Source organism: Cydia fagiglandana, chromosome Z (genome assembly GCF_963556715.1).
Source record: "Cydia fagiglandana chromosome Z, ilCydFagi1.1, whole genome shotgun sequence".
Taxonomy (NCBI): domain Eukaryota; kingdom Metazoa; phylum Arthropoda; class Insecta; order Lepidoptera; family Tortricidae; genus Cydia; species Cydia fagiglandana.
Genome location: NC_085959.1, coordinates 7290815 through 7318640, shown reverse-complemented (window position 1 = coordinate 7318640; position 27826 = coordinate 7290815). Strand labels below are relative to the sequence as shown.

At 38.6% G+C, this 27826-nt stretch overlaps 2 protein-coding genes across 4 annotated transcripts in view; one reads left to right on the top strand and one right to left on the bottom strand.

The window, feature by feature from the left end:
• Positions 1–13730, top strand: part of LOC134678731 (glucose transporter type 1) — an 88535-nt gene extending 74805 nt beyond the window's left edge. For 2 of the 3 annotated variants that reach the window (XM_063537403.1, XM_063537405.1), the window contains one exon: positions 249–13730. In XM_063537403.1, coding sequence (XP_063393473.1) covers positions 249–474 — 226 coding nt within the window. In that variant the 3' untranslated portion in view covers positions 475–13730. The remainder of the gene's footprint in view (positions 1–248) is intronic. The other variant, XM_063537404.1, reaches the window with a different exon arrangement.
• Positions 13731–25883: 12153 nt separating this feature from the next.
• LOC134679279 (KIF-binding protein-like) lies at positions 25884–27620 on the bottom strand. Its single transcript, XM_063538177.1, has one exon. It carries the CDS (start codon positions 27531–27533, stop codon positions 25884–25886), a length of 1650 nt encoding a protein of 549 aa, XP_063394247.1. The 5' UTR covers positions 27534–27620.
• Between the last annotated feature and the right edge of the window lie 206 nt (positions 27621–27826).

Below are 27826 nucleotides of genomic sequence, written 5' to 3'. Positions count from 1 at the left end.
TTCCTTACGTTTGTAGTATGTACCCGCGTATACGGTCAAGCAATTAGATTTATGTGCCATTGACTACAATGACAAAAATACTAGGATCTTTCATATCGTGCAGGTATGTCAGTACGAGTATGATAAGGTACGAAGTGGCACAGAAATCAAATTCCTTGAAGTTACGTGTTCTAAATTTATTTTACCCAAACAGAACAAGTCCCAATGAAAGTAATCTTCTTAATCAAAAATATGTCTCAAATCTCCAGTCTCAGAGCAATCGTCGGGTGCGGGCGACGCGGGCCGCCCCCCTCCGCCCCTCCCGCCGCCCCGCTTCCCGGCCCCGGGCAACGTCTGACAATGGGATCCCCCCGCGCGCGCGCCGCTCGTCGCTCCCATAAAGGCCGCAGCCAACTTCTTGTTTCATGGACTGAGGCGCAATGCAGCCCGTGCCCCTATCACCACACAACAAATGTTCTAAATCTATGTGATTAGGTATAATAGGCTAAGTCACGAGCGTTAGCGTTAGAGAGGGCGGAGAGTTCTGCTGGAGTCGCGGGGTGGCTTGGAGTCTCACATGGCGACCTTGTGAGAACGATTACACATATATTTCATTAGCATTTTTTTATTATCAGCAAACCGAAGATAGTGACTAATGATGTTAACCCTTGCGATTCTTTTATTGTTATTGAAAGAAGTGCTATAAGAAATGTTTTACAAAATTATTTTTTTCTTAAAGTATTTTTATATTATTTTGAATCTAGCACTTAGTTACAGACTCAGCTACCAGTAAGCGTGAAAAAACTTTAAGAAAAAACTAAAATTGTTCGAAACGTTTAAAAAAAATCAATGAGGCACGCCATCTAGTGAGATTTCACGGCAGATTCCTTTGACTGTAGCACTATTATGACTTCGCTCTCTGGTTAGTGTCATTTTATGACTCGCATAGGTATAAAGAGCCATGTCGAATAGTATCATGGAAATTTTACTGATGGCTCCACGGTGAGCTAAAAAAGGACTAGCTTCTGACATTTATATTAATGTTAATAAGGTTAACACCAAAATTATCACTTGTAACGTAAAACACACTGCTACTTTTGTGATATTCTATGTTTTGTAACACAAAATAATTGTAAATTTAGTACTTTTGTGTTATATTTGCGCAACAAAAATAGCAGGGTTTAACTATATTTACTTTTATGTTGCAATTTCTAATTTTGGTGGCGTTACCTATATAATATATAAGAGGCGAATTCATTATAAAATAGTAGATTTTTATTGGATACACGTAGGGCGCGGTTTCGATCAGTTATAATTGCCGCACGGGTTATATGCCAACTAAATCTATGTAGAAACAATATTGTACCAGGTGCGGAGCAGTGGGGAAACCCACACGTATAGAATACGATGTAAATATGCTGTGACGTTGTTATGTTTTTTTACAATATGTATTTTATTGTTTATTGTGTACATGTTCTTTTTACTCATTGTTATCACTACATTAAGTCATATCTCGAAGGAAAGTCTATTAATGTGTGTATGCGTGTCAGCGAGCGGAATTGACTATTATCAGCAACACCCGCTACGCTCCGATTTCTGTTCGTTTCTAGTATAGGATAAATTATTTTATTGTTAATGTAACTTTTACGATTTTTGTTAAGATTTTTTACGTAAAGCTTATAAAGTACGCCCCTCGTCGGACACACGTTTATTTTCCATCAGCTACGGCTCCTTTGACTGAATATCAGTAGCTTTTTGACTGAACTTATAGTATCTTAGAAGACCTTCTAGCAAAAAAAAAACGAGAGATTGACAAAATGAAATATCGGCACAACTGTTATCGAAGCAATAAATAAAAAATGAAATTCGCCGAAATGTTACAAGACCATAAATCAAATGCAAATCGACATATAAATTTCCCCCACTACTTAAATAGTACCTACCTGACTATAAATACGAAAAATACTGTAAATAGTAGGTACTAGGTACCCTAAAATCTTTGAAAAATACGAATATATTAAAGAAGATAGGCTACTACTATTTCGCAGCAGGTACATATTTATATTTTCTTAAACGATGCTAGTTATTGTCTGTAGAGTTGAGGTTCTTGAGGTATCTACGTATCGATAACAGCTATGTCGATATTTCATTTTGTCAATCTCTCGTTTTGGCTAGAAAATGTTCTGGGTCTAATTCTTAGTCACCATAGAACAAACTCTTTTTGTAATACACTCATATTTGCAAGGCCGCATATTTTATAATTTCTCGACTATTACAAGGAATTGAAATAAATATTAAATGGTTTACTAAATACTCTACGTATCTTGTACATATTTTATATAATAGACTTATCACAAATTAAATTATAAAGCTTATTGTGACTAAAGGTCAAAAGGTGTATTATTTTGTATAAAGTCAATAACTTATAAAAATATAACAAATAAAAATATTAATGAATAACATTTAAATACTAAAGACAAATGAAAACGTGAAATCTACGAATCAAATAAATAATCTAGAAACGATAAGAAATATGCAACTTTGCAAAATCAACAAGCTTAAGTTTATTAATCAAAATGTTCGCTCAAAATGTTACTCGATGTCACGTTGAATAAGAATAGGGTTTTTGTAGCATCACTACCCTATCTACAGATGTAGTGCAAAATTGTTTTCCATCGTATTTTCTCCGAAACCTTCGTCGTATTTGTCATGCTACTTCAGTCAACCTCAGTAATTTTTATACCGAGACTGACTGAAATAGCAAGACACGTTCGTAAGTTTCCGTGAAAATATGATGGAAAATAATTATGCGCTACATCTGTATATGATACTGCTGTAAGAATCCGTACAGCAAACGGTACCTTGGGTTGTCATAACTTCATAAGTAGACGTTTGAAAATTCGGGGCAAGATTTTTTCTTATACTTTTCACGTCTAATACACTCAATGAATATTTTCCTATCACTTATATAATTATATTATTCTTCTTGTTCCTACTATCGAACTGAGAATGAATCTGTACATCTACTTTGCGAAGCTATACTCTGTATTTTTAGGTATTTGAATAAAAGTAAACAATGTATACATTTTCGGGTAGTTAACATTTATTGTATACCTCCTTACTTACTACTTACTTGGTTGGCGCAGTGACCCAAAATGAATCTTGGCCTCCAACACAAGAGCGCGCCACTTTGATTGGTCCAGAGCGAACATTTATTGTATGACCAACCAAATACAAAATTAACCACCTGGATCTGTCACTGTACGACCTGTCTTTAACCTACATTATTTGATCCTGGAATGTTTTCATCTACCCTCAACTGGCTTAAGGAGCCGTTTCACGGTAGATTTTGTTTTCTTTTATTTAAATATTTGATACAGTCTATAGAATTTGTCTGACTTTACACATCTAATTACCAAAGATATACCATTAATTAATTAATTACCAAATGTGATAGAGGTGAGTGATGCTACATCGGTATATTTATTAGTATGGGGTTAAGTATTACCACAGGGTTGTAGTCAATTGTTCGTCCACGCATCTGAACACTGCTCAATTCAAGTTAAGACTTTGTCTGGTCGGCGTCGCTGCCAAATCGGCGTAGCGCTGTACGCTTACAATTGTGGGATCCATATCGGGGCTGGTCCGTTCATATCACCTGTAATGTGAGTCAAATAATCATACTATCATAGCCATAATCGCCTTTTTATATCATTTATTGACACATTTTAACATTTTCTTAGAAAGTAATCGTATTGTTTGAAGGAATTGTGAATACAGTGTCTTAGAAACGCCTGAACATATTTAAAAAACTAAAGATTTTTTGTCACAATTCATATTACAGGTGACTTTACTGATACATTGGTCTGAGCCGATCGAGATATATACGCATGTTCTGTACAGGGGGCGTATGCAAGGGCTAGGCCCACGGAGGTCGCTGACTTCTACAAATATTTAAATTTATACATATATAAGAATGGCTAGTAGACGTGAGCGCCGACTATACCTATTTTGCAGCGTCGATTGCGGCGCGTCGTTTGCTTCTGTTGCACTGCACGAGCGGCAATTTTTGGAGTAGACGCCGACGACGCTAAATTTCGGCGCGCACGTCTAAATATCTTACTGTTTTTAATCAGGACTGTACCTATAGCAATAAAGACCTTGTACGCCCCTTACACGTCGTCCGGGTTGTACAACAAAAAAAAAACAATCTGGATTCGCAGTGGGTCACCGTGGATAGCCCGTTTCCGTAATCTGTCTCCTTCACAAAACCGTAAAATACGTGTGGGGGACAAGCACGGCACTAGAATAAGTTGGTACACTCGACAATATGAAATAGAAACCGATTTAATTTGTAACATGTAAGAACCAGGTCCCAAAGCCACACTTATTTGAATATGGACCTAAAGTCGTATTAATAAGGTTCGTTTTGCGAAGGGTTTGCGGCGTTTGGGGCTGGGTTAATCTCGAATAGGTTTATTCGTCGGGAAGTTAAACATTGTAAGGCTGACAAAGATATTTGTTATGATATTTAGTTGTATAAGTTTTGTAATTTCACAACTTATCGATTTAAGGGATTTAAAAAAGACTTAACTCAACTGTTCTGCCAGAAACTAGTTATAAAACATTGTTTTGAGTTCTAATTACTTAAAAAAAATGCTACTTTACTTAACCCTTTACCAGACTAACAGTTCAGATATGACTATCAAATGTCAGTCTTACTCATTGAAAATAGAACACATGTTTGAAGTGCTGTATGTGGGAAATATGTTTCCCTTAGCCTAGTAAAGGGTTAAAATAATATGACTCTATTTGCCGGGTATAAAAACCGAAGGACAGATATCTTTGTTGGTCAACTGCTACCATAATGTTACTGTCAGCATAATGTTACAGTAACATTGTAACTGCGAACATAATGTTACTGCGAGAGCATCGTCAGGCGTGACAAGTTTGTCTACTGTGTGTAAGCTTGGGTAAAGACAGGGCCACTTGCGAGTTCTGGGGTTAGCTAACGGTTAAGGTTAACGGTTAACTAAAGGTTAGCTAACTAACTCGGGTTTAACTGTTTGTACAAGGTTAAAATGTACTGTATAAACGGTTAACTCCAAGTAAGTTGGCTAACCCTGATACGCGAAAGTGGCCCTAACCTATTCTGACTGTTTTATTTTCTCATTGCTTTTTTTAAAACGAGGTATTAGTAAACTATATTAGCTGCTGGCATTTTCAAGTTGGACCAAAAAGTCTAAATCACGCAAAGTATGTTTTGTAATTTATTTTTTAAATTCATACATATTCTAATTAATGATTATTTCTGTGATTAAGTGATTTGCGTGTCGAGAAACATGCCGGAAAGAAAAACAGCTTGTAACTTAGCGACCTATATCGAATAGCGCGAATGGCATTTGGTCTAAAAACGCAGCCAGTCTTTACCCAACTTGCGGAGTTGTCGTAACGTTTGCTCTTTGTCTTCGAGACTAAACGTATCGATGGATATGTTGATAAATTTATCACACCGACTCACCAGCGAGTGGTCGCGGAACGAGAAGTGATGCTTAGGCTGTGCATATACCACTATACATATGAATCGATATGATATAACAATAAGATAACCTGAGCCCTCGCTGGAAGCAATAGTTTTAAGGTTTATAAGTTTTTTGGAGTCAACTCCAGTACACAAACGAAATCCCTTCTTCCAGGCGTAGTTACCATTAGAATAGACCGTTCAACGGAGGAGCGTGCCCTGATCCCGTGAGGGTTCTGTACTAAGTCCTCGTTGGCTAGTATAAAAGCGCAAAGACAATTTTTGTCGCACAATTCGGCACAAATTCGGCTTTTGCCCAACACAACATCGTGTTCTGTTACGGCTTTAGGTATATGTGTGTTTTCGCGGCGAACGTACGACTCTGTATGATTTGATCTCTTTCGTTTAATGATGTATTGTGTTTGAGGATGATCAGAAATATTAAAGTGTGCTGACTTGAGAACGACTATAATCAAACCAGTAAAAGTTGACAGTAAAAGTTTTTTGCAAATTACCATTTGCAGTAAGAAAAAGATGGTCCTGGAAATTGGGAAACAGTCTCCCAGTTGACCCTTTACCAGTTCGAAAATGACAATCGAATAGTTTTCGAAAATAGAAAACATGCATGTTTGAAGTGCCGTATGTGGGAAATATATATTCCTTAGCCTGGTAAAAGGTTAAACTGTTAATCAGTACAAAAAGATTGCTTGATTTCCAAGTCATTTTTTATTTTCTTTGTCTCTCGTTGAATATTTGTAAAAAAGTAGTTATACATTTATACATTGAGTCGTACGCCGCCGTAGCTTCGCATGTTATGACAGGTAAAATGTAAGTCCTTAGTGTAATGGTTGTATGTGACGAACCCTGAGTCTTTACCCGAATAAGTTTGCTATAAGCAGTCGATCGCTAGCGTACGTTTGCGTTCGCATCAGTTAAACATTCCATTTCTAACCGCAGCTGCACTACCGGTACTGAACGCGTCGCTGTTATTGTCAATTTCCATAGTAAAATTGACAGTAGTGCAGCTGTCGTTGGGAATGGAATGCTACCCTTATACTTATTGAGGCTGACTGAATTAGCATGACGAATGACAAATACGAATGTTTCCGAGAAAATACGAAGGAAAACAATTATGCACTACATCTGTAACATAGTGGCTTTTCTATCTTGAAAGAAATGAGCTATCACTTGCTAGAAACTTTCTTGGAGGCCTAAAGAAAATTTATTTTTGAATAGTATGATTTTGCGGTCAGAGTTTTAAGTACAGTTTAAAGTAATTTTACTCTTACCCGACTAAGTGACTTGTGTTATTCACTAGGAATCAAGTTTAAAAAGAATAATACATTTTTAATACAATATCTTTTTCACAAACTAATTTTGTCTATTTTTGGTACTTGTGTACTTACCGTACAGCTGTAGTGCACAATTATTTTCCATTGAATTTTCACGGAACGGACGATGGACAACAATTATGCACTATATCTGTACTCGCTTCGCTCGGTAGGCGATGTAGTTTTTTTTACATATTTTACGTCACCTAGCGATTGACTGTCACTCCCTTATGATTTAGATTCCCATTATTACAGCACTTATAGCCAAAATCATCTCACACCGAAGTAAATTAAGGGCAGCCTCACACACAACCTAAATGCGATAATGAAATAAAATAACCTAAGAATACCGCACAGAAGCGACATTTCTGTCCACGAGTTTACGCAATATTAAAACAGCGACATCTTTCACAGACCCACTACCACCAGTTTTTACATTGACAGATACGCTCGCGTCTACGTAACTTACTTTCTATGCATCTCGCTCGTACTCGCATATTAGTGCAAGCGAGATGAATAGAAAGTAATTTACGTAGATGCGAGCGTATCTGCCAATGTCAAAACTGGTGGTAGTGGTTGAGGTCCACTTTGTCAATTGTCAATAACTAACCGATGCTGAGGGTCTACCGCGAATCACGAAAAACGAAATTTCGTTATCTGTTTCTCTATCACTATTTGCACATTCGAACGATAGTGGGGTAGATAATGATATTTCGATTTTCCTGTTTCCCGGTAGACCCTTAGTTTGCGTGTTTAGCGCCATTGACAAAGGAGAAAGTGGTTTCTTTTGTGTACAAACTGTCAAGATTGAGAAATTGTCAATTGCCAATCTTTCTAGATTCATCTAGATTTTTTTCCGAAGTTTTGGAATGACAATATCGCATTAGTACGGCTAGCATCAGTTTGGCATTGACATAAACGCTATCGTGAACGTAATTTACTTTCTACATATCTCTTTTGCACTAATATGTCAGTACGAGCGAGATGCATAGAAAGTGAATTACTTTCACGATAGCGTTTATGTCAATGCCAAATTGATGGTAGCCGTATAGGGGCTGCTACGTTGAATAGTATTAAGTGCGAGCATAATGTGCAGGGCCGTCTTTAACTATGCTGGGGCCCTTGGGCACATAAGAATTTGGGGCCCTTTCGGTAAAGAAAGCGAATTAAAGTAACATTTTTCTACTACGGTCTTCTATTTATTATGGGTAATCAAATATATGCCCTGGGTACGGGCCCCGTGTGCCCTTATGGTAAAGACGGTACTGATAATGTGTTACTTGCATTTAGTAGCAATTGAAAGAAATCACACCAAAAACTATTAAATGTGTAGTCCCTTTAGTGAAAGAACATTATGTTAATTGTAGCTTTCTATTTTTCCCCGGGTAGAGTAAAGTATCTTGCTCTTCGCCCATTTGCCCTTAAGGGGCCCACTGATTAACAGTCCGCCGGGCGGTATCGACCTGTCAGTTAGAACAAAATTTTGACAGTTATGAACAACTGACAGGCCGATACCGTCCGGCGGACTGTTAATCAGTGGGCCCCTTTATGAAAGAAAGAAGTTAATGCAGCTACACTAAGGGCTCATTTAGACGCCGCACTGCCCCGCGCTGCCCTGCGCTTCTATTTAATTTATAGGTATAGTTACCTACATTGCGGACTATTGAGGTTACATCCTATTCAGCCGGCCGATGAAATACCTCAATGTAAAGAAACTCTTATGCGAGTTCTCGCATCGTCTTAATGAGCCCTAATGCTGTATAATTATATCGGAGGATTATTAAATATTAGCTTGATGGCGTTAATGTCGTTTCTGTGCGTATTACTAATTATTCTTACGGTAATATCTAACAAACTAGATTTAGGGAGCACCGTGATTTCAAATAATATCTCGAGGCTTAGGCAATGCGATACTGCCTAGTCTTATAAAAACAATATTCTAAAATGAGTAATAATATTTTTAATGTTAATGTACTTACAAGTATTGAGAGTTTAGTTCAATATTACGTTTTTTATGTAATTGTAGTTATATTTTTAATTAGTTTAGTGCTTGAACGCGGGGCGGGGCTTGGGTGCCGTGGCGGTGCTTGTTTTTGAAAGAATTAAATGTTGTAATGAATTTAAAAAGGGGAGATAAAGTTCGTTTTTTAGCATTATAAATAAGGTAAGCGATCTTACATGATTTTTAATTGAAAAACGCTAAAAAAAAATCTGTAACTATTACTTATGAAAGCAGAAGAATATAAATGACCATATTATATGTATTCATAATTGTTACATATTTGCCGTGGCTTATTTTTAAAACGTGTTTAACAATTAAAAGACACATCAAGATTGTTTACCTTTTTTCTAATGCTAATAAAACAAATAAATAGGTACGTTCAAACATCAGAATTCTAAAACGTTCGGATGGGGTTCAAATAATACAGGGGCAATATGAACTAGTATGTAACCGTCATGTTCAATTTGCTCCGAGAAATATTTATTAACAATGCTCTTGAATATTAAGTCTTAAAAAATCTTAAAGTATCTTACAAAACAGGTACTTATAAATATTTATGGGAGATATTTTTGTTCGCATCTATGATTTCAGAATTTATAAAAAGTTGATAAAAATTCAGTTCTTTCTTTTATTTTTGGATGGCGTTATAAGTACAAATAATAGATGGGACGAACGCAAGTTTATGTCGAAAGAATACATGCGAGGGGACTGAGTGAGACAAAAAAAAACCAGGAAGTCGTGCGCCCGCGTTCTCGCTCTAACCTACGGACAATATTAAGTTTAAGTTGGTGGCAAATCTCAATCGATAAGTTCTAAACTAGATTTGTAATGGACCTTCGGGTGTGTAAATAAAGTTTATTTTAGCGTGACGCGAGCAATGCAATTTTAGAGCTGTGGGAGAGAATTGGGCGTAGCGGAGTTAATATTAAGATGATAACAAATGTAGTTATATTACTAATAATAATTTGTAAAATATGATTTAAATATTAAGATAAGTATAATATTCATAAATATGAGAACATTGGTTGATTTATGTTGCCTATGACTGTCGGTTGTTTTTTTCAAAGAATATGACAAATTATTGTATTTTAGCGGCTAAGTAGGTATATACACTACAGAAGCGTCTCAATTATTGAGTAAGTATGTAAGAAATTATATGACTTGTCATAGGTCACAGCGCTTATGTCGCATGCTCGTATCTTAAAGCGTATATGACATTCGTCTTATAATTCCTTACATTACAACATTTACAACCAGTGTGTGAACACGCGTTAGGAGATGCATTGTTACGCATTATATGTAGTGGGCGTTTTTTCGTTTATGTGAGGGATGAGGGCTTAGGCTTCCGAACATGAAAAAAATAAATATATCAAAACCTTAATAGGTATAAATGGAAGCCTTGGTACTAATGGAAAAGTGTCAAAATACACATGTGTGTGTGTGTGTGTGTGGGATACATCCAAAAATATTTGCTCATAATGTGTGATCGTGATAAGAAGTCGAACTTCTTTTTCTAAAACAAAATGCACTTATTATCAGGCCCACTTGCACCATTCCGCTAACCCGGGATTAATCAGTTAAACCGTTAACCTAATGTAAAATTGTACTGGTAACCATGGTAACGCCAGGTTTAACCGGTTAACCCCAGGTTAGTGGAATGGTGCAAGTGGGCCTGATTGATTTTGCATACAAATATTTTAATTAAAGATTGGGGTAAACGTTTCAATTACTGACACTCTTATTGATAAGTCCAAAGGAAAACAGTAATTCAACCGTCAAGAATTTTGAGTGCCAAAAGCGAATGAGGCGTTTACCTTATTTTGTTATGGCTGCTCTACACGATGGGCCAGCGCCGGCCACTCCAAGGGACGCAGCCATGCGTTAGGATTAGATAGCAATATCACTTGCTCCCTCTAACGCATTAATGCGTCCCTTGGAGTGGCCGGCGCTGAGCCATCGTGTAGGGAAGCCATTACATGCAAAATTTGTTCTGGTTATACATACATAACATAGGTATATACTTTTATTTGATACCTTAAGCTTAGTTTAAATCTTTAGAAATATTATTTTTTATGATACATAACAAATAACCTATTTTAATTTGAATAAAATGTTTTATTTGAATGTGTAAATGCGGAAATCGAAATAAAATATTACCGCGACGTCCAAGTGAATAAATGGATATTTATGATAGTAAATGGTATTGATGGTTTATTATTATATTGCAGATGTACAAGAAATCGCGAAAAAAAGAAATGGACAGCTATAAAATTGTATTGGTCGGAGGGCTTAGTATAGTCTATAATGTACTATATAATGTCTTGTTGCCCATCATTGTTGCGAACGTTTCATTTTCAATCGTATTACCATGGAATTAGGTTCAATTTGGAAATCGTTGCGTAGTAACAAAAAATGTATGAATTCGTCAAGAAAGTTAAAACCACTGTATTTGCAAACGCATAACTTGTATTGTAGGCTTCTGCAAAAAACAGCCAAGCCAGTCAAGATTGGCCTAAGAGCGTTATCACATTGTCCGATCCGATATCGGATGTCAGAAATAATGTGTTTTTCTGTATTTATTTATACATTTAATAAAGCATCATTACTAATGGCTCCTCTACACGATGGGCCAGCGCCGGTCACTCCAAGGGACGCAGCCATGCGTTAGAATGAGATAGCAATATCACTTGCTCCCTCTAACGCATAAATGCGTCCCTTGGAGTGGCCGGCGTTGGCCCATCGTGTAGAGGAGCCATAAAAAACGATATACAAAAAAGCCGGACTTAATGCAAACGACACTCTCCTGCAGCAGTTGATAGGCGCCTTCCGACATCCGATATCGGAAAGGCGCTTCCGATAAATTCTGCCATGTCAGAGCCCCCCGTCAGCTGTCGGTCGGATAATTATTGTTTGTGTGCGTATGTTTAGGCATAATGCTTGTTGTAGTGTGCGTGACCGCTAATGACGACGACGCCGGGCGTGGCCCCACGGCCTGACTACGCGGATGTGGGATCCTAACTCCGATATCGGATCGGACAGTGTGATAACGCTCTTGAGAGGGAATGCGATCGACGTCAAGCTGTCGCTAACGCAAATGTCAAATGCCAACTCGCGGTAGCCGTGCAGGTGACAATGACAATTGTGACTACGCTTACTCACTGCCACATTGTTCTGTAGTCACTATTCGCTGATAACTTGATAATAATGATGCATTCAACATTCAATACAGTTGTTAGTGTCACCTTTGTGAAATTTGTGGAAAGTTTTGGCTAGAATAAACTTATGTCATGTCAGTTAAAGCCATTTTGCCAATGCCAAGTAATTTTGCAAAAGCAATAGACAATGAGGCCAATTCAAACGTTTTGACAACAAAATGATATTTAGCTGGTCTCATTCGCCCCGTGTGTCTAGCTCGCGCTAAAGTACGAGCGAAATGCGTACGTGAATGATAACTGAATGACATCAATTAGACATCATTTTGATGTCAAAGTGTACGTTCAAATTTGCCGCTATGTACAGTCGCCGTAAGATATATATGAGCGGCCAAGGTACTCACAAATATCTGAACACGCCTCTATTGTCAAGGCGTTAGAGTGCGTGTTCGAGTGCGTGTTCAGATATTTTTGAGCACCTTGGCCGCTCCGGTATATTTGATGGCGATTGTACCTAACAGGAGCAATTATCATTATCAGTTATCACTCAGTGGTGGGGTGTACAGTCAGCAGCAGAAGTTGCTAAGCGGACCAGGTGTTAAAAATGATCTTGACGCGACTTTATTGTCAAGACAATAAGAGCGCGTCAAGGTAATTTCGAACACCTCGCCCGTTTAGCAACTATTGCTGCTGACCGTACTGACGCCAGAACCCCTACTGTCAATTTGATAGCGTGACTGACGTCATGGGCGCAACTTTAAATCCCATACAAAATGAACTTAACGCAAACACGTACGTCACGTCAAGCTATCGAATGAAATTTACACTAGTACGACTACCACCAGTTTTGACATTGACAGATACGCTCGCGTCTACGTAAATTACTTTCTATACATCTCGCTTGTACTAATATGCGAGTACGAGCGAGATGCATAGAAAGTAAGTTATTTAGACGCGAGCGTATCTGTCAGTGTCAAAACTGATGGTAGTGGTTTAGGGGTACTTAGCAACGGAGGTCGCAAAGGACAAGATTTAAACTGAAATACGTTACATGTCCGTATTTGGGTCACAAACTTACATATGTGTACCAAATTTCAACTTAATTGGTCCAGTAGTTCCGGAGAAAATCGGCTGTGACAGACGGACAGACAGGCAGACAGACGCACGAGTGATCCTATAAGGATTCCGTTTTTTCCGTTTGAGGTACGGAACCCTAAATAATCAGACATAGAAGTTTTTGTGGCAAAAACGAGTGTTTAAGAAAATGAAACATCAATAAATCTGTTATCGATAAGTCATAGGTAGATTAATATGTAAAATATGTAACTTCAACTTGCTTTTAGGTAAGTAACCGAGAAATTTCAATAATGCAAATTACAAAGCGGTACATAATTCATTTATTACATATATTTAGTAGGTACATAAAAAATATAACGTAAACTGTAGTATACAGTGCCAAAAGAATAGAAAACTACCAATATATCAAAAGAGAAGGAGATATCGAACGTGTATTTCGCGGTAGCTATCTTCTTATAAAATACATATAATAAATATCTAAGTTATAACGTTAAGGTAGGTACGTAACACCGATAATAGACATGTCGATATTTTATTTTGTCACTCACTTTATTTTGCTCAATAACTTCTATGTCTGAAAATACCTACCTAAACTCCAAATGTAAAACTTCTGTCATAGATTTTCACACCTGGCTTTGATTCTTAATGGCTCCTCTACACGATGTGCCAACGCCGGCCACTCCAAGGGACGCAGCCATGCGGTAAAATGAGTTCGCAATATAACTTGCTCCCTAACGCATAAATGCGTCCCTTGGAGTGGCCGGCGTTGGCCCATCGTGTAGAGGAGCCATAAAATAGGTATAAGGCTTTTACTACACAAGGAGCGTAGATAGCTAATAAAAGACACCATGAACTGGCTGTGTACTTGTGTCTTTTGGCACATTTTTCTAGCATTTTTAATAAATAAGTCGCAAACCAACGAGTGTGAACTCCTTTTGAACGAAAATGTAATAGAATTAATAATTGAACTGACAATATATTGACGGTTTGGCTCAGTATCTGTAGTTTAGTGGAAATGGTTTAGTAAATTTTAGGAATTACAAAAAAATACAATTATGTCATGCCACAATGGCCCATAGACTAACATACATCTATACCTGCAATAAATATAACCTTAAAAACTAACTTTCTTACTCCACCGACAAGAGCAAAGCTCTTAAGTTATGATGATGATGATGATGATGATGAACAGATTCTTGCTACCTTACCTGTTCCGATGTCGAGTTCGGCAGATTCCCATGTACCTAGCCGCCGAAATACCACACCCTTCGGCCAGAAGCCCGCGCTCGCGATGGTTTCCAGCAGTGGCCGCGGGACGCGCACCACTAACGAGCTTATGGCTCCTCTACACGATCGGCCAGCGCCGGCCACTCCAAGGGACGCATTTCTGCGTTAGAGGGAGCAAGTGATATTACTATCTCCTTCTACCGCATGGCCGCGTCCCTTGGAGTGGCCGGCGCTGGCCCATCGTGTAGAGGAGCCATAACGAGCTTAAGTGCACAAAATGGCGCGATCGCAACTGGAACACCCTCAGCTCGTAACGAGTCTTCTTGCGAACATATTCCACCACATCGCCTGCCGTGGCGGAAACATACAAGCGCGATACTAAAGCTCCTAAGTGACGCGGAATCGGAAAAAGCCGATCTTTTATTTGTGTCGGCGTTGAGTATGCCAGCCTTGCGGGCGCAGCATGGTTCCATTTTTATGCCCTGTCACTATGCCCGTCACTTTCGCGCTTACATAGGTACTTGTTAGAACGTGACCGGCATGGTGATAAGCGATAAAAGTGCGCCCGTGCTACCGCCGCAGAAGCAAATCCGGCTCCGCAGTTCCGCACAGACTCTTGTGAGTAGCCTTAAGTGCTCTCCTCTCCTTTGACTAAACTGTAGATACTCTTCCAAAACGATTTTCAACTATCTACGCCCCTTAATATATTTGGATTTGCTATACTTACGTAAATAAGTATTAAGTATAGCAAACCAAACTATTATAAAATAGTTTTACTGTGGTTTTACTACGCAACGATTATTATTAAGTAGTGTAAGGTTAGAAAATTTGAATAGTACTTTCTGAACTTAACAGATCTGTCTTTAGAAAACACGTCAAATTATCTCAAAAAAAGCTTTGTATATAAACACAAGTGAAGAGTACAAAATGATACCCATTGTCTATCGGAAACATCTTTGCAAAATGTTATGGCTCCTCTACACGATGGGCCAACGCCGGCCACTCCAAGGGACGCAGCCGTGCGGTAGAATGAGATTGCAATATCACTTGCTCCCTCTAACGCAGAAATGCGTCCCTTGGAGTGGCCAGCGTTGGCCCATCGTGTAGAGGAGCCCTTAGGTAATATTATTGATGAAATTCTTGTTTTGAAAAATGAGAAAAGACGTACCTTTCCATAAAATGTGTGTTTGGCTGTTGCTAAGACTTTTTAGCACGATCTTTTTCATACATTATTTTCGTGTTCCGCTGATCTAAAGCCAGAATAGACGTAATATTAAAAAAAATGGCATTTACAACCAAATTTCGCAAAACGGTGAATCCAACTTATCCGATCTGATCACAAATTATCCGGCCAAGCTGACTACATTTACTACATCTACCTCTTTATCAACGAAAAACAGCGGTTATAGTCAAATTTATATGAATTATAATAAAAACCAGAATGTAATAGTCTGTCTAATGGCTCCTCTACACGATGGGCCAGCACCGGCCACTCCAAGGGACGCAGCCATGCGGTTGAATGAGATAGCAGTATCACTTGCTCCCTCTAACGCATTAATGCGTCCCTTGGAGTGGCCGGCGCTGGCCCATCGTGTAGAGCAGCCATAAGCTGACTTTGCGCCGACAAGACAGGACAATGCATTTATTGCGAACATAATTACGCATTATGGACCCTGCAATAGAACAAAGTGTGGGTCATTATAAACGTCTTATTTTTATAGAAATTTGACATTCGTGATGACATTGCCACACTTTGTCATTGCTAATGACGTGCAGAGTTAGCTCAGTCCGACTATAACAATATAAAAAAATACCTGACTATTGGAATGGGTCACCCGCACCACCGCGGTGCAAAGTACTTGGCTATTGGAATGGGTCACCCGTGCCACCGCGGTGCAAATTACTTGCCTATTGGAATGGGTCACCCTGCGCCACCGAGGTGCAAAATATTTGTACATATATTATACCGGAAAATGATTTCACTATGGATATAAGAGGACTGTGCACATTGGATGCGTAGAAGTGCACGTGTACTATATAGATTGGCTTGCGTCACGTGTGTGTTTACATCTCCAATATTTTATGTCTCCTCTACACGATGGGCCAGCGTCGGCCACTCCAAGGGACGCATTGATGCGTTAGAGGGAGCAAGTGATATTGCTATCTCATTCTACCGCATGGCTGCGTCTCTTGAAGTGGCCGGCGTTGGCCCATCGTGTAGAGGAGCCGTTAGCTCACACGCAACTGCACGTCTACGCATACGCAGCCAGTGTGCTCTGGCCTATTAAATCTTTAAGAAAATTGGCTCAAATTTAAAATGAATTATTCCTAACGATTAACCCCCTTATCCATAAACTCATTACCAACCTCAGTTAGCTAATAATCGTTTGTCTTTATCTGCTGTTTTGACCTATGATTTAGTAAGAAAGGGATACAACATAATTTAACTAAATCAGGCTCGTAAAGTTTTATGAATAAGCGGGTTAGACATCAAATCGTGTTGGCGGTCATTGAAAATCATAATATAAATAACGTCTAACGTCTGACTTGACAGATTATAAGTCAATAAAATTACGAATCATAAGGCTCCAAGTCTGAACTAAAATGGGGCATTATCTATAAAAACAGACCTTATTGTCGATGGCGCTTACGCCGCCCAGCGTCGCAAGGCATTGTATTTACGTGGTATATCGGAGCATCGTTAATAATGGCGTAAGCGCCATCGACAATTCATAGATAACGTCACAAATAATCACTTACCATTTTTGTCGCTTAAAATTACATTTTTCGATTTTCAGTGCTTATTTTTCGTGTTCAGGTATTCACCATTAGTAATATAATATCTTTAGCAGCAGGGGTAGTATCAAGTGATTCGTGCTATACTGTATATTCTAAATACAAGCGCTCAATGTTAAGATGTTAGATTTAAGGTGGATTTAAGGTATGACCGAAGCGCCAGCCAAAAGGGCATGGCGGTATGACTGAAACGTTCTGCACTGGACTTTAGATCTGTTAGATTTGTGTCTTGAGCGACAAGCCAATTTTAGGCCCAATCTGATTAAATTGTCAATTAGCTCATTAGCTCGCCGAATCATTACGAAATTGTGTAGGTATTGGACGCTAGATGAGATTGAAGGCAATTTTTTATCTGAACAATATTGTCAATTTGATCATCCCGTCTGGACGGGCTTTACCGGTGGTGGTTAAAACAAATGTACATCTGGATGCAAAACTGTACCACTTTACGAATGAACTCCATTCGTTATCCTTGTTAAAAAAATGTAAATTACAATAAGATGTTACAGGTTTAAACCCGCTAGTCTAGACAAGTCTAACAGACCTAAGTTCTGGCATTGCTAAAGGTCTATTGGCTCTTATACACGATGGGCCAACGCCAGCCACTCCAAGGGTCGCATTTATGCGTTAGAGGGAGCAAGAGATATTGCTATCTCATTCTACCGTATGGCTGGGTGCCTTTGAGTGGCCGGCGTTGGCCCATAGTGTAAAGGAGCCATATTATAATGGATTTTAGATTAAGGCCAGAGCGATTGGCATACCCTATTCGACAAGGTGACAGCGACAATTCTGCCATAGTCAAGTGACAACTGTTTATAGCGCCAATCGAATGAATGATGATGATGTGACCTGTGGGCCTACCACGAACCACGTTCGACGTGTTGCCTCCCTGTCACACTTACGTACGAATTTTCAAGTGGGACATAGAGGCATCACGTCGAACGTGGTTCGCGGTAGGCCCTCTGTCGTCGCATCTGTCATCCTGATACGTTTTTTAGTTTTCTTGGGCTTTGTCGGTAAACGATTGTCATTCTACGCCCTAGAGTTGTCAGCCATACCCCGGTTTCACGGGTGCAGTTTGGTTTGTGGCTCCTCTACACGATGGGCCAGCGCTGGCCACTCCAAGGGACGCAGCCATGCGGTAGAATGAGATAGCAATATCACTTGCTCCCTCTAACGCATAAATGCGTCCCTTGGAGTGGCCGGCGTTGGCCCATCGTGTAGAGGAGCCTTAACATTTAAAGAGTGCGAGGACAAGTGAAACTTACTATATAGCCCATATCGATAAAGTATGTCATTTTTAAATATTATAATCGCTTTTACAATAAAATGTAGGTACTAAATTATTAAATGTAACTTTAATTATTGACAGAATGACTAGAGTCAAAGTCAGATGTCAGATTTTTACAGTTGCAACGAAAATAAATCAAAGAGGCTTGCAAATAGCTAATTAAGGAACACTTTAATATTGTTTTTCATTTCTCATGCTCTGAAAGAGGGTCATTGTTATTGTACGTATTGTAAAAGGTGTGCAGAAAATGATACGTTTCTGCACTAGAGCATTTTAGGTTCCAAGTACGATTTTATTAATTGTTTTACGATAAGCAATTGAAAATTGGGTATAAATGGATTTGTTATACAATTTTCATTTTGACATTTAACTTCCCATTCCACAAATCACTATTTATTTGCCTATATTTTGATAATTGAAAGTACCCTCAAAATATACTATAAAAAAATTATACTTAGTCATGTTTTTATAAAAAAGACATGCATTTTACTTTCCTCGTATTCGGAATGAAAAGTAGTGTGTTTAACGCGGGTGAAAGGCATAATTTCAGCCTCGGACTGTTGGCGCTCCCAGAAATGAGTGCCTTTCTTCCCGTGGTTATCAAACTATTATTACTTCACGGATGGGTCACATTCGTCACATTAGATTTACGATTCGTTATTATGATTTAGAAATTCTTTGCTATCGATATCTATTATTCGCTATTCAATAAATCAATGGTACGTTTTGCCCCCGAAAAACCGGGCAATGGCTGTGACTGTCACTTTTAAAAGTGAGGACGCTTAGCACAGGAATTACGCACACACCCGCCTCTATCGCACGCACGCAATTATATTGCTGGCGCCCATGTTGCTGGCCGTCAATGACACTGTGCGAGTACAGTATATAATTATTCCTTGTGCTAGGCGTCCTTTCTTCAGTAGGAGCCGCTCTGGCTTACATACCCTAGAAATTGTAAGTAGTTCTTCCAACAATGGTGGGTAGCGAGCACTTAGAGTATATGCTTGTGTCCGGGGTCCGATCTGGTGCGCCCGCGGGAACGAACTTTGGACACATATTGTACAGATGTAGTGCAAAATTGTTTTCCATCGTATTTTCTCGGAGACGTTCGTATTTGTCATGCTACTCCAGTCAACCTCAGTGCTTTTTGTTCCGAGACTGACTGACATAGCAAGACACGTTCGTACATTTCCGTGAAAATACGATGGAAAATAATTACGCACTACATCTATATAGGTATCCCATTCGCTAGAATCTTCGTTTAAGCACTATCCCAAAATAATGTTATGCCACAAATTATCTGAATTTTCGTTTGTCACGGAGGTTACTCCATTCTTGTACAAAGGGAACTTGTAAGATTTTATTGGGACTACTTGTTATAAAAACGTCGAAAAATACATTTGTGTTGTGTTATTTATACCTATCCATCCTGTTCCTAGGTTTCCTAACATATACAGTCGCCATCAGATATATCGGAGCGGCCAAGGTGTTCACAATATCTGAGCACGCGCTCTAACTCCCCAACAATAGAGGCGTGTTCAGATATTTGTGAGCACCTTGGCCGCTCCGATATATCTGATGGCGACTGTACAATAAAGGTAACAGATAAGCTTACGGCTCACCAGGGGGCCTAGTCAAGACGGTAACCGTTGATAGAAAACACCAATCGAAACTTAAGCAAGGCTCGGAACCGGTTTTATCTTCATACAAAAAATACCGGTATTATTACGTTCTTTGGTTTATTATTTTATTTCACTTAGAATGGGACACTCTAATACTACGAAGTTGTTACCTAAATACATGATTCCTACGTTAAGAGCATAACGTGATTAAAAATATTGGGCTATGTTGGGATTAAAATAAAACCGGTTCCGAGCCCTGCCACAGAAGGCTCAGTCTCTAACAAAACGAGTCTGTCACGATCAGCACAGATATGGCCGCTAGGTGGCGACAGCGTCACGCGCGGCTTATGGCTAACCGCCTCGCGACGCTAGACGTAAAACGCCAAAAACTCAAGGAAAGGCCTATGCCCTCCTACGTGTATACGTACAACACCGCCGGTCAACTCTACTGCCGTGAATGTGACAGAGTTTTTAAGAGCAAGTTTGGCCTGGCCAGCCACATAAGAGCTCATAAGAGGAAAAACCCTTGATTGTTGAGGTCGCCGTCATCGAAATCGATGTGGAGGACTATATATATGGCTAACCCCAAAATTGTGGTCGAACGGAGCCCTATTGATGGTGGGTTCTATTGTTCTCTCTATATAGTACCGTAAAGAACCTATACTTGCTTTTAAGATACAAGCGACATCTATGATTGAATGTACACACTACAATATCACCCTAGAAACGAATTTGAAATCTAATGAACACGAAGGTGTCCCTTATTTTACGATAAACACTAATACGCGGTTAAAGCGCTATCTGTTATAAACATACAATAACCAATCTCCGGCAAGTAAATGTAGATGGCGCCACTATAAAGATCCATCAGAGCAGGTTTTGACAACTGTTTTCCTGGAGCCCGATTTTTTAATTTCGACTGCTCGATTTCGTGTATTTCGTTCAATAATATCTCCGCTACTAGGCATTTAAATTCAACTAATATGGTCAATACCACTCGATTCCCAATTTCTATCGCTCGTATTTAAAAAGTTAGCATTCCTCCGTTTTCCACCGATAATCGAGCGCCGAAATCGAGCGATCGAAGTTCAAAAATCGGCCCCCTGTGTGAATAATTGTTATAGTCGCACCAATAAAAGTCTGCAGCGGTCAAAATCTGCAGATTTGATAGCCCACGCAGTGTAAGTGTCAAACTTCTATGAAATTATACGTCATAATTTCATAGAAGTTTGACGTTTAAAATGACACTTGCACTGCGTGGGCTACCAAAATCGCTGCAGACTTTTTACGGTCTAACTATATTTGTGCGGCGACGGAATATAAATAGAAGAATCTCTTAGTACATTTTTGACTTCAAAAAACATGTGTCACTGACAGTTATCGCTTGTCCATAACTTTGAAGCTTTGAAGATCACACCAATAGGTACATAATTTCCCGCAGTTTGTGATTGGCCATTAAAAGCTTCGATTGGCTAAAATAAAACTCTAACATCCTAAGTATACGTGATTACGATATTTCGTCAATGACAACCAAAACTCACTAATCACTATAAAATAACTAAGCAAAAATCAACCCTATCACAGTACTAATACCGTTCACTATGGCTATCGACCTGTGGTGATAATTAGTTTAGAGTGTCACCTGACGATATGACGCTTAAATCGCAAACCTCGTAACTCAATTTCAAGGAAATTAGTAATTGCTACCTAGGACAACAATACTTATAGTCGCAAACCTCGTAACTCCCCCGGAGGAGTTACGAGGTTTGCGATTTAGGCCGACGCGCTGTCAACTTGCGCGTAGGTAGTGGTAGTACAGTCAAAAACAGAGCTATGAATACAGGCAAGGTGTCAAAAATATGTATACAGTACTTTATTGCCTTTATTGCCTGTACATTAAGGTCGTGTATACATATTTTTGGCACTTTGCCTGTATTCATAGCTCTGTTGTTGACTGTACCGACAGTTGAGTTGCCCACTCGGGTTAATTGTTGAGCTCTAGTCAGAGTTCCACAGTTGATCTTGTTCGTTGTGTCCCCAATACGCCGAGCATTGGCTAAAACTAAGTTTATATATTACATCTTTACTTAAACATATTATAAATCAGATTGATTGCAGCCCGTGCAGCTCAAACAGTCCGTAATGGCCAAAGTAACTTTTTTAAAGCTTCAATTAAACGGCGGTAGCCTTGCAATTTAGTATATTAGTAAAATAGAGCTTAAATACACGTCAAATCAAGGAAACCCTATTAAATACGTACCCAGATTAATACTATAGGTATTTGAGGTACATAATATTCGTTTATATGAACTTTATTGAAAACAACCACAAAATGCCAAAACCTTTTTTAAAATATTTCCGCGATAAAAGTAAAAATGAGAGTGAATAACTGCTTAGCACAAAAAGGTTGGGTACCCCTTCTGGTCTAAACATACAGGATGTCCAGCGGCAGATTTCCGATTATCAATTCAAATATTTTTAAATAAAAAAAAATGCAATGTGACGCGGATGTTTTAGTTTCGTGAGTGTTGAATGGCTAGTAACAGTGGCTGGCAGGGCAGCGTGCATTATGCTTTGAGGTGTATCTTTCCAAATAATTTTCACTTAGTACCTACCATCGCCCATCGTAAACCTTATTACAAAAGGCATAAGGTCCACTAATGGACAGTTGAAGAAGAAGAGTGTTGCTGGTTGTACCAAGACGTGTAAGTATTACATAAGTACATTAATTTCGGAATATGTGGAAAAAGTTATAGTTCGTTTTTTTTAGCATTAGAAATTAGGTAAACAATCTTGATGTGTCTTTTAATTGAAAAACACATTTTAAAAATAAGTTACGGCAAATATGTAAAAGTTATGAATCTAATACAATCATTTATATTCTTCTGCTTTCATATGTAATAGTTTTTGTATTTTAAAAAGCGTTTTTCAATTAAAAGACATGTCAAGATCGCTTACCTTCTTGCAAGTTCTTTCTAATGCTAAAAAAAACGAACTATAGAGGAGGACACAGGTAGACCTTTAGATGATGTGATTTTCAAAAAATAAAACCCTGATTTCATTTTCTTTTCCTTAAAATAATTGCTTTTAGTACAGTCATTATATCCAAAAAACCGACCCTACCCGTGATTAATTAGTTCTTGGATTTTTTTTTCGTAGGTCCCTCGGGGGGGTCACTGGGAGTGTAAATTCAAAAAGTAGGCTTAATCAGGCTCCTGCGTATATTCGAAAAATGGTTTTTTTTCCAAAGAAACGGTTTTTCTTCAATAACTCGGCCATTCTTGATTTTACAGTAAAACCGTAAGGACAAAAACTGTAGGAAATTTGATTCTCTACAAGTTAGTCCAGTCATTATATCCAAAAAACCGACCTTTCCCATGAATATTCAGTTCTTGGATGTTTTTTTCGTACGTCCCTCGGGGGAATCACTGGTAGTGTAAATTCAAAAAGTAGACTGAATCAGGGTCCTGTGTATATTCGAAAAACGGTTTTTCTTGAATAACTCGGTCATTTTTGATTTTACAGTAAAACCGTGAGGACAAAAATTGTTCAGAATTTGATTCTCTACAACTTCGTTTCCCTTCATTTATGCCGTAAAGCGTGGAACATAGGAGATAATGATAATATTTTGAATTTGTCGCGTTTTTCAGGTTTAATTTCTAAAATATCGATTTTGGGGGAAAGAAGGTGGGAACCAAAATTGTTCAGAATTTGATTCTCTACAAGTTTAGTCCTCTTCATTTATGTCGTAAAGTTGAAAATAAACGGGATGTTGAAAATATTTTGAATTTGTCGCTTTTTTCAAATTTTATTTCCAAACTATCGATCCTAGAAGAAAAATTGTGAGGACCCAACTTGTAGAGAATCAAATTTTCTAAAATTTTTGTCCTCGCGGTTTTACTGTAAAATCAAAAATGACCGAGTTATTCAAGAAAAACCGTTTTTGGAATATACACAGGACCCTGATTCAGTCTACTCTTTGAATTTACACTCCCAGTGATTCCCCCGAGGGACGTACAAAAAAAAAAATCCAAGAACTGATTATTCACGGGAAGGGTCGGTTTTTTTGATATAATGACTGGACTAACTTGTAGAGAATCAAATTTCCTACAGTTTTTGTCCTTACGGTTTTACTTTAAAATCAAAAATGGCCGAGTTATTGAAGAAAAACCGTTTTTTTGGAAAAAAACCATTCTTTGAATATACGCAGGAGCCTGATTAAGCCTACTTTTTGAATTTACACTCCCAGTGACCCCCCCGAGGGACCTACGAAAAAAAAATCCAAGAACTAATTATTCACGGGTCAAAATCTATAATGACTGTACTATTTGGTTAAAGTGTATTAGCTACTTTTTATAATAAAAATTTTTTGGTGGCGATGATCTTGGAATGGTACGGAAGTCCGCCGGTTCCTCTCTCTGCGGCCCTGACCACCCGCGGTAGCTTGGGTCTTGCCCCGCTGCCGGCGGCACCCTAGGTTATTAGGGTTCCGTAGCCAAATGGCAAAAAATCCCTTATGGATTCGTCATGTCTGTCCGTCTGTCTGTCTGTCCGTGTATGTCACAGCTACTTTTTTCCGAAACTATAAGAACTATACTGTTGAAACTTGGTAAGTAGATGTAGTATGTGAACCGCATTAAGATTTTCACACTAAAATAGGAAAAAAAAAAACCAATAAATTTTGGGGGTTCCCCATATTTAGAACTGTAACTCAAAATTTTATTTTTCATCAATCCCATATGGATAGGTCTTTAAAATGATATTAAGGTTACTAATATCATTTTTTTTCTAAACTGAATAGTTTGCGCGTGAGACACTTCCAAAGTGGTAAAATGTGTGTCGCCCCCCTGTAACTTCCGAAATAAGAGAATGATAAAACTAAAAAAAATATATGATGTACATTACCATGCAAACTTCCACTGAAAATTGGTTTGAACGAGATCTAGTAAGTAGTTTTTTTTAATAAGTCATAAATCGTAAACCGCAATTTTATTATGTTACCACAAAAAAGGTTCTGTACACTTTTTCGCTACGATCAATATTTAATGAGGTATAAAAGGGGGTAAGTTAATTATAATCAATTTCCAGGTCCCTATTTTAAGTTTTTCGTAAATGACTCGTAAACGGTGGCCCATAGCAAAAAAGTTCTTATTCTTAATCTGCGTGTGACTATAAACTATAGTTCGTTTTTTTGGCATTAGAAAGAACTTGAAAGAAGGTAAGCGATCTAGACATGTTTTTTAATTGAAAAACGCTTTTTAAAAATCAAAAACTATTACTTATGAAAGCAGAAGAATACAAATGATCGTATTAGATTCATAATAGTTATTTTTTTATTGTTTATTTTTAAAATGTGTTTTTCAATTAACTAAAAGACACATCAAGTTTATTTACCTTATTTCTGATGCTAAAAAAACGAGCTATATATCTAATTGACAAAGTACTATTAAAGCGTGGAAGATAATTACAGACAGACATACAGTCAGCATCAAAAGTAAGTAATTAGGCGTCAAAATATCTACCATCGTCTAATGGCTATGCAAAAATATAAGTCCCTGTATGTAGAACAATAATTAGACTGACAGATACTTTAGGATTTTAGATACTTTCGGATGGCCGATACTTTTGGAGCGTTGTTTCATTCGCTACTATTGATGCTCACTGTACGCTACATACGCCTTTGGTAAAAACTAGCAAAGCTTTACTTGAAAGCATGAAAGAAAAGGTTTAGAATTGGGTAAGTTACAAAAGACAATTTAAAAGACATGCGTAAGTTTGTGTTTCTTTCTATACACAAAGAATTTAGAATTGTTAAAATATCTTGAAATAATATTTTGTGGAATCCTTCTGATGCATTTATTTTGAACTAAAAGGGATAGCTATTCTTAATTCCCATTAAATCTGTCGTCCTCTTTCATTGAGAGCCACCCAAAGCTCATCTGACTGATTTCAGATACTTTAGGTTCTCTGAGCTGGCCACTGAGCCTAATCAGCTTCCCGTTCAAAGCGGTGGCGGCCTCCATCTTCCTCATAAACATGTTCTTCGAAGACGTGTTCAGCGTTCTCTCTGTCAAGGTCTTATTAGAAGCAGAGTCCAGGGAATTGATGATGGAATCTGCGTCCGCGTCTAAGTTGAAGATATTTGTCTGAGACTCATCTCTCCACAATTTCTGGAGGTTCAACGCCATTAGTTCTAGCTGCACTTGCGACAACTCGCGAATCACGTCAATCTGAACAGACATCACATTGTCACAGGTCTTGAGAAGGGCGTTCAAAGTCTCCAGCACTTCGGAACGACGCTTCTGTATATTGTATTGGTTATCAATATTCTTTTCGAAGAAACCCAAGTGCTCGTACAACTCAGACAGCTGGAGAGAACAGGATAAGTATTGGGCCTGGTGATGCTCGAAGTCGTAATAGTGTTTCGTGCGCATGATCCATTTATGCGTGAAAGTGAATAGCTTGCGCGCCTCATCACTACTGCTCACAAGCTGTGCAGGCACCCTCGCTTCTATCTCCTTTAAATCTAGTGAAGCGAAACAGAAAATATTGTCCGACGGCATATCCCCTTGCGACTTCTCAGTATCTTTCTCAAGCTTCTCCGGTCCCAGGTTTACCGTCTTCCAAAGATCAGCCTTCGAACTTCCTTCAGAAAAATACTTATCCAAAACATGCTTCTTGGATAGTTTGAATAACGTCAAACCGTATTTGACGAAGTGGTGACCTATCTCCAGGAAATGAATTTCGAAATCGGTTTTCTGCATCACAAACTCTTCAGGCATCAGTTTGCATTTGTCGTGGCAGGTCCGAAGGACATGGTACGCGGCGCAGAGGTGGTGACGAGCGTTCCCAAGTTGGTGTAAATAGGTGAAGTAGTTGCCTAATCTCGCCACTCTCAAAGCCCAGTCTTGCGGTGTTCCTTCCTTCAGATCCAACTGTCTCCGAAGCGCCGTATGATTGTATAGACAGTACTTGTCTGGTATGTTCATTTTGTTGTACAAAAATGCTTGCATTTGAACATTGTTGGTGATGATTCTGTCAATCTTGTCAGGGCTGATAGCACGGACATTGGGAAGCGGGTCGCACGTAAACATGTATTCGGCATCTAGATAAACGTCCGCTTTCGGGACTATCTCGTCATATAAGTCTTCTGTCGCTTCGAGGATATCTTGCGCGAGTTGGAACTGTTCCAGATTAATCAGGTAATAGCATAAAAGATTCTGAATGCGAAGGTAAATGAAGAGGCATTCATTTCGAAGAGCGTAAGGCTTGAGTTTCTCGAACGCTATCTGGAGTACGTTCCTTTTCTCGACCAGGGGAATCGGCAAGACTTTAGCGGTCAACAAAGCTAAGTACCCCTCCATGGCGAGACCCCGGATGTAGTCTTCATGGTTCTGCTTACCAAGAACAGTGATTTCCGCCACTAGAGACTGGATATCCCTCTTCAGGGCAGCTACTTTGTCTCCGCTGTCCTTACATTTAATTGTGGTTCTTATATTTTCAAATGTCCTGCTTATCCTTTCAAGGAATTCCATTATTTGGTTTATTTTACATACAATTTCGATTCAATACGCATTGTAATTGTAATTTCACTTTTGATTTGTGATTTTTGTTCTTTGTTTGATTTATATATGATGTAATATGTCATGTAAATGATTTATTGCAGGCCAGCTTAAATAAGAGTGGAAGAGAAAATAATATATATTCTTCTTAAAGCCATGTCTACACTAGCACTAGACGCTCGGGCGAATCACTGAGGTGCGACCATAGACCTGTATAATAGGTTTCATATTTCAGTGGGTGCGACACTCCGTGAGTGATGATGATG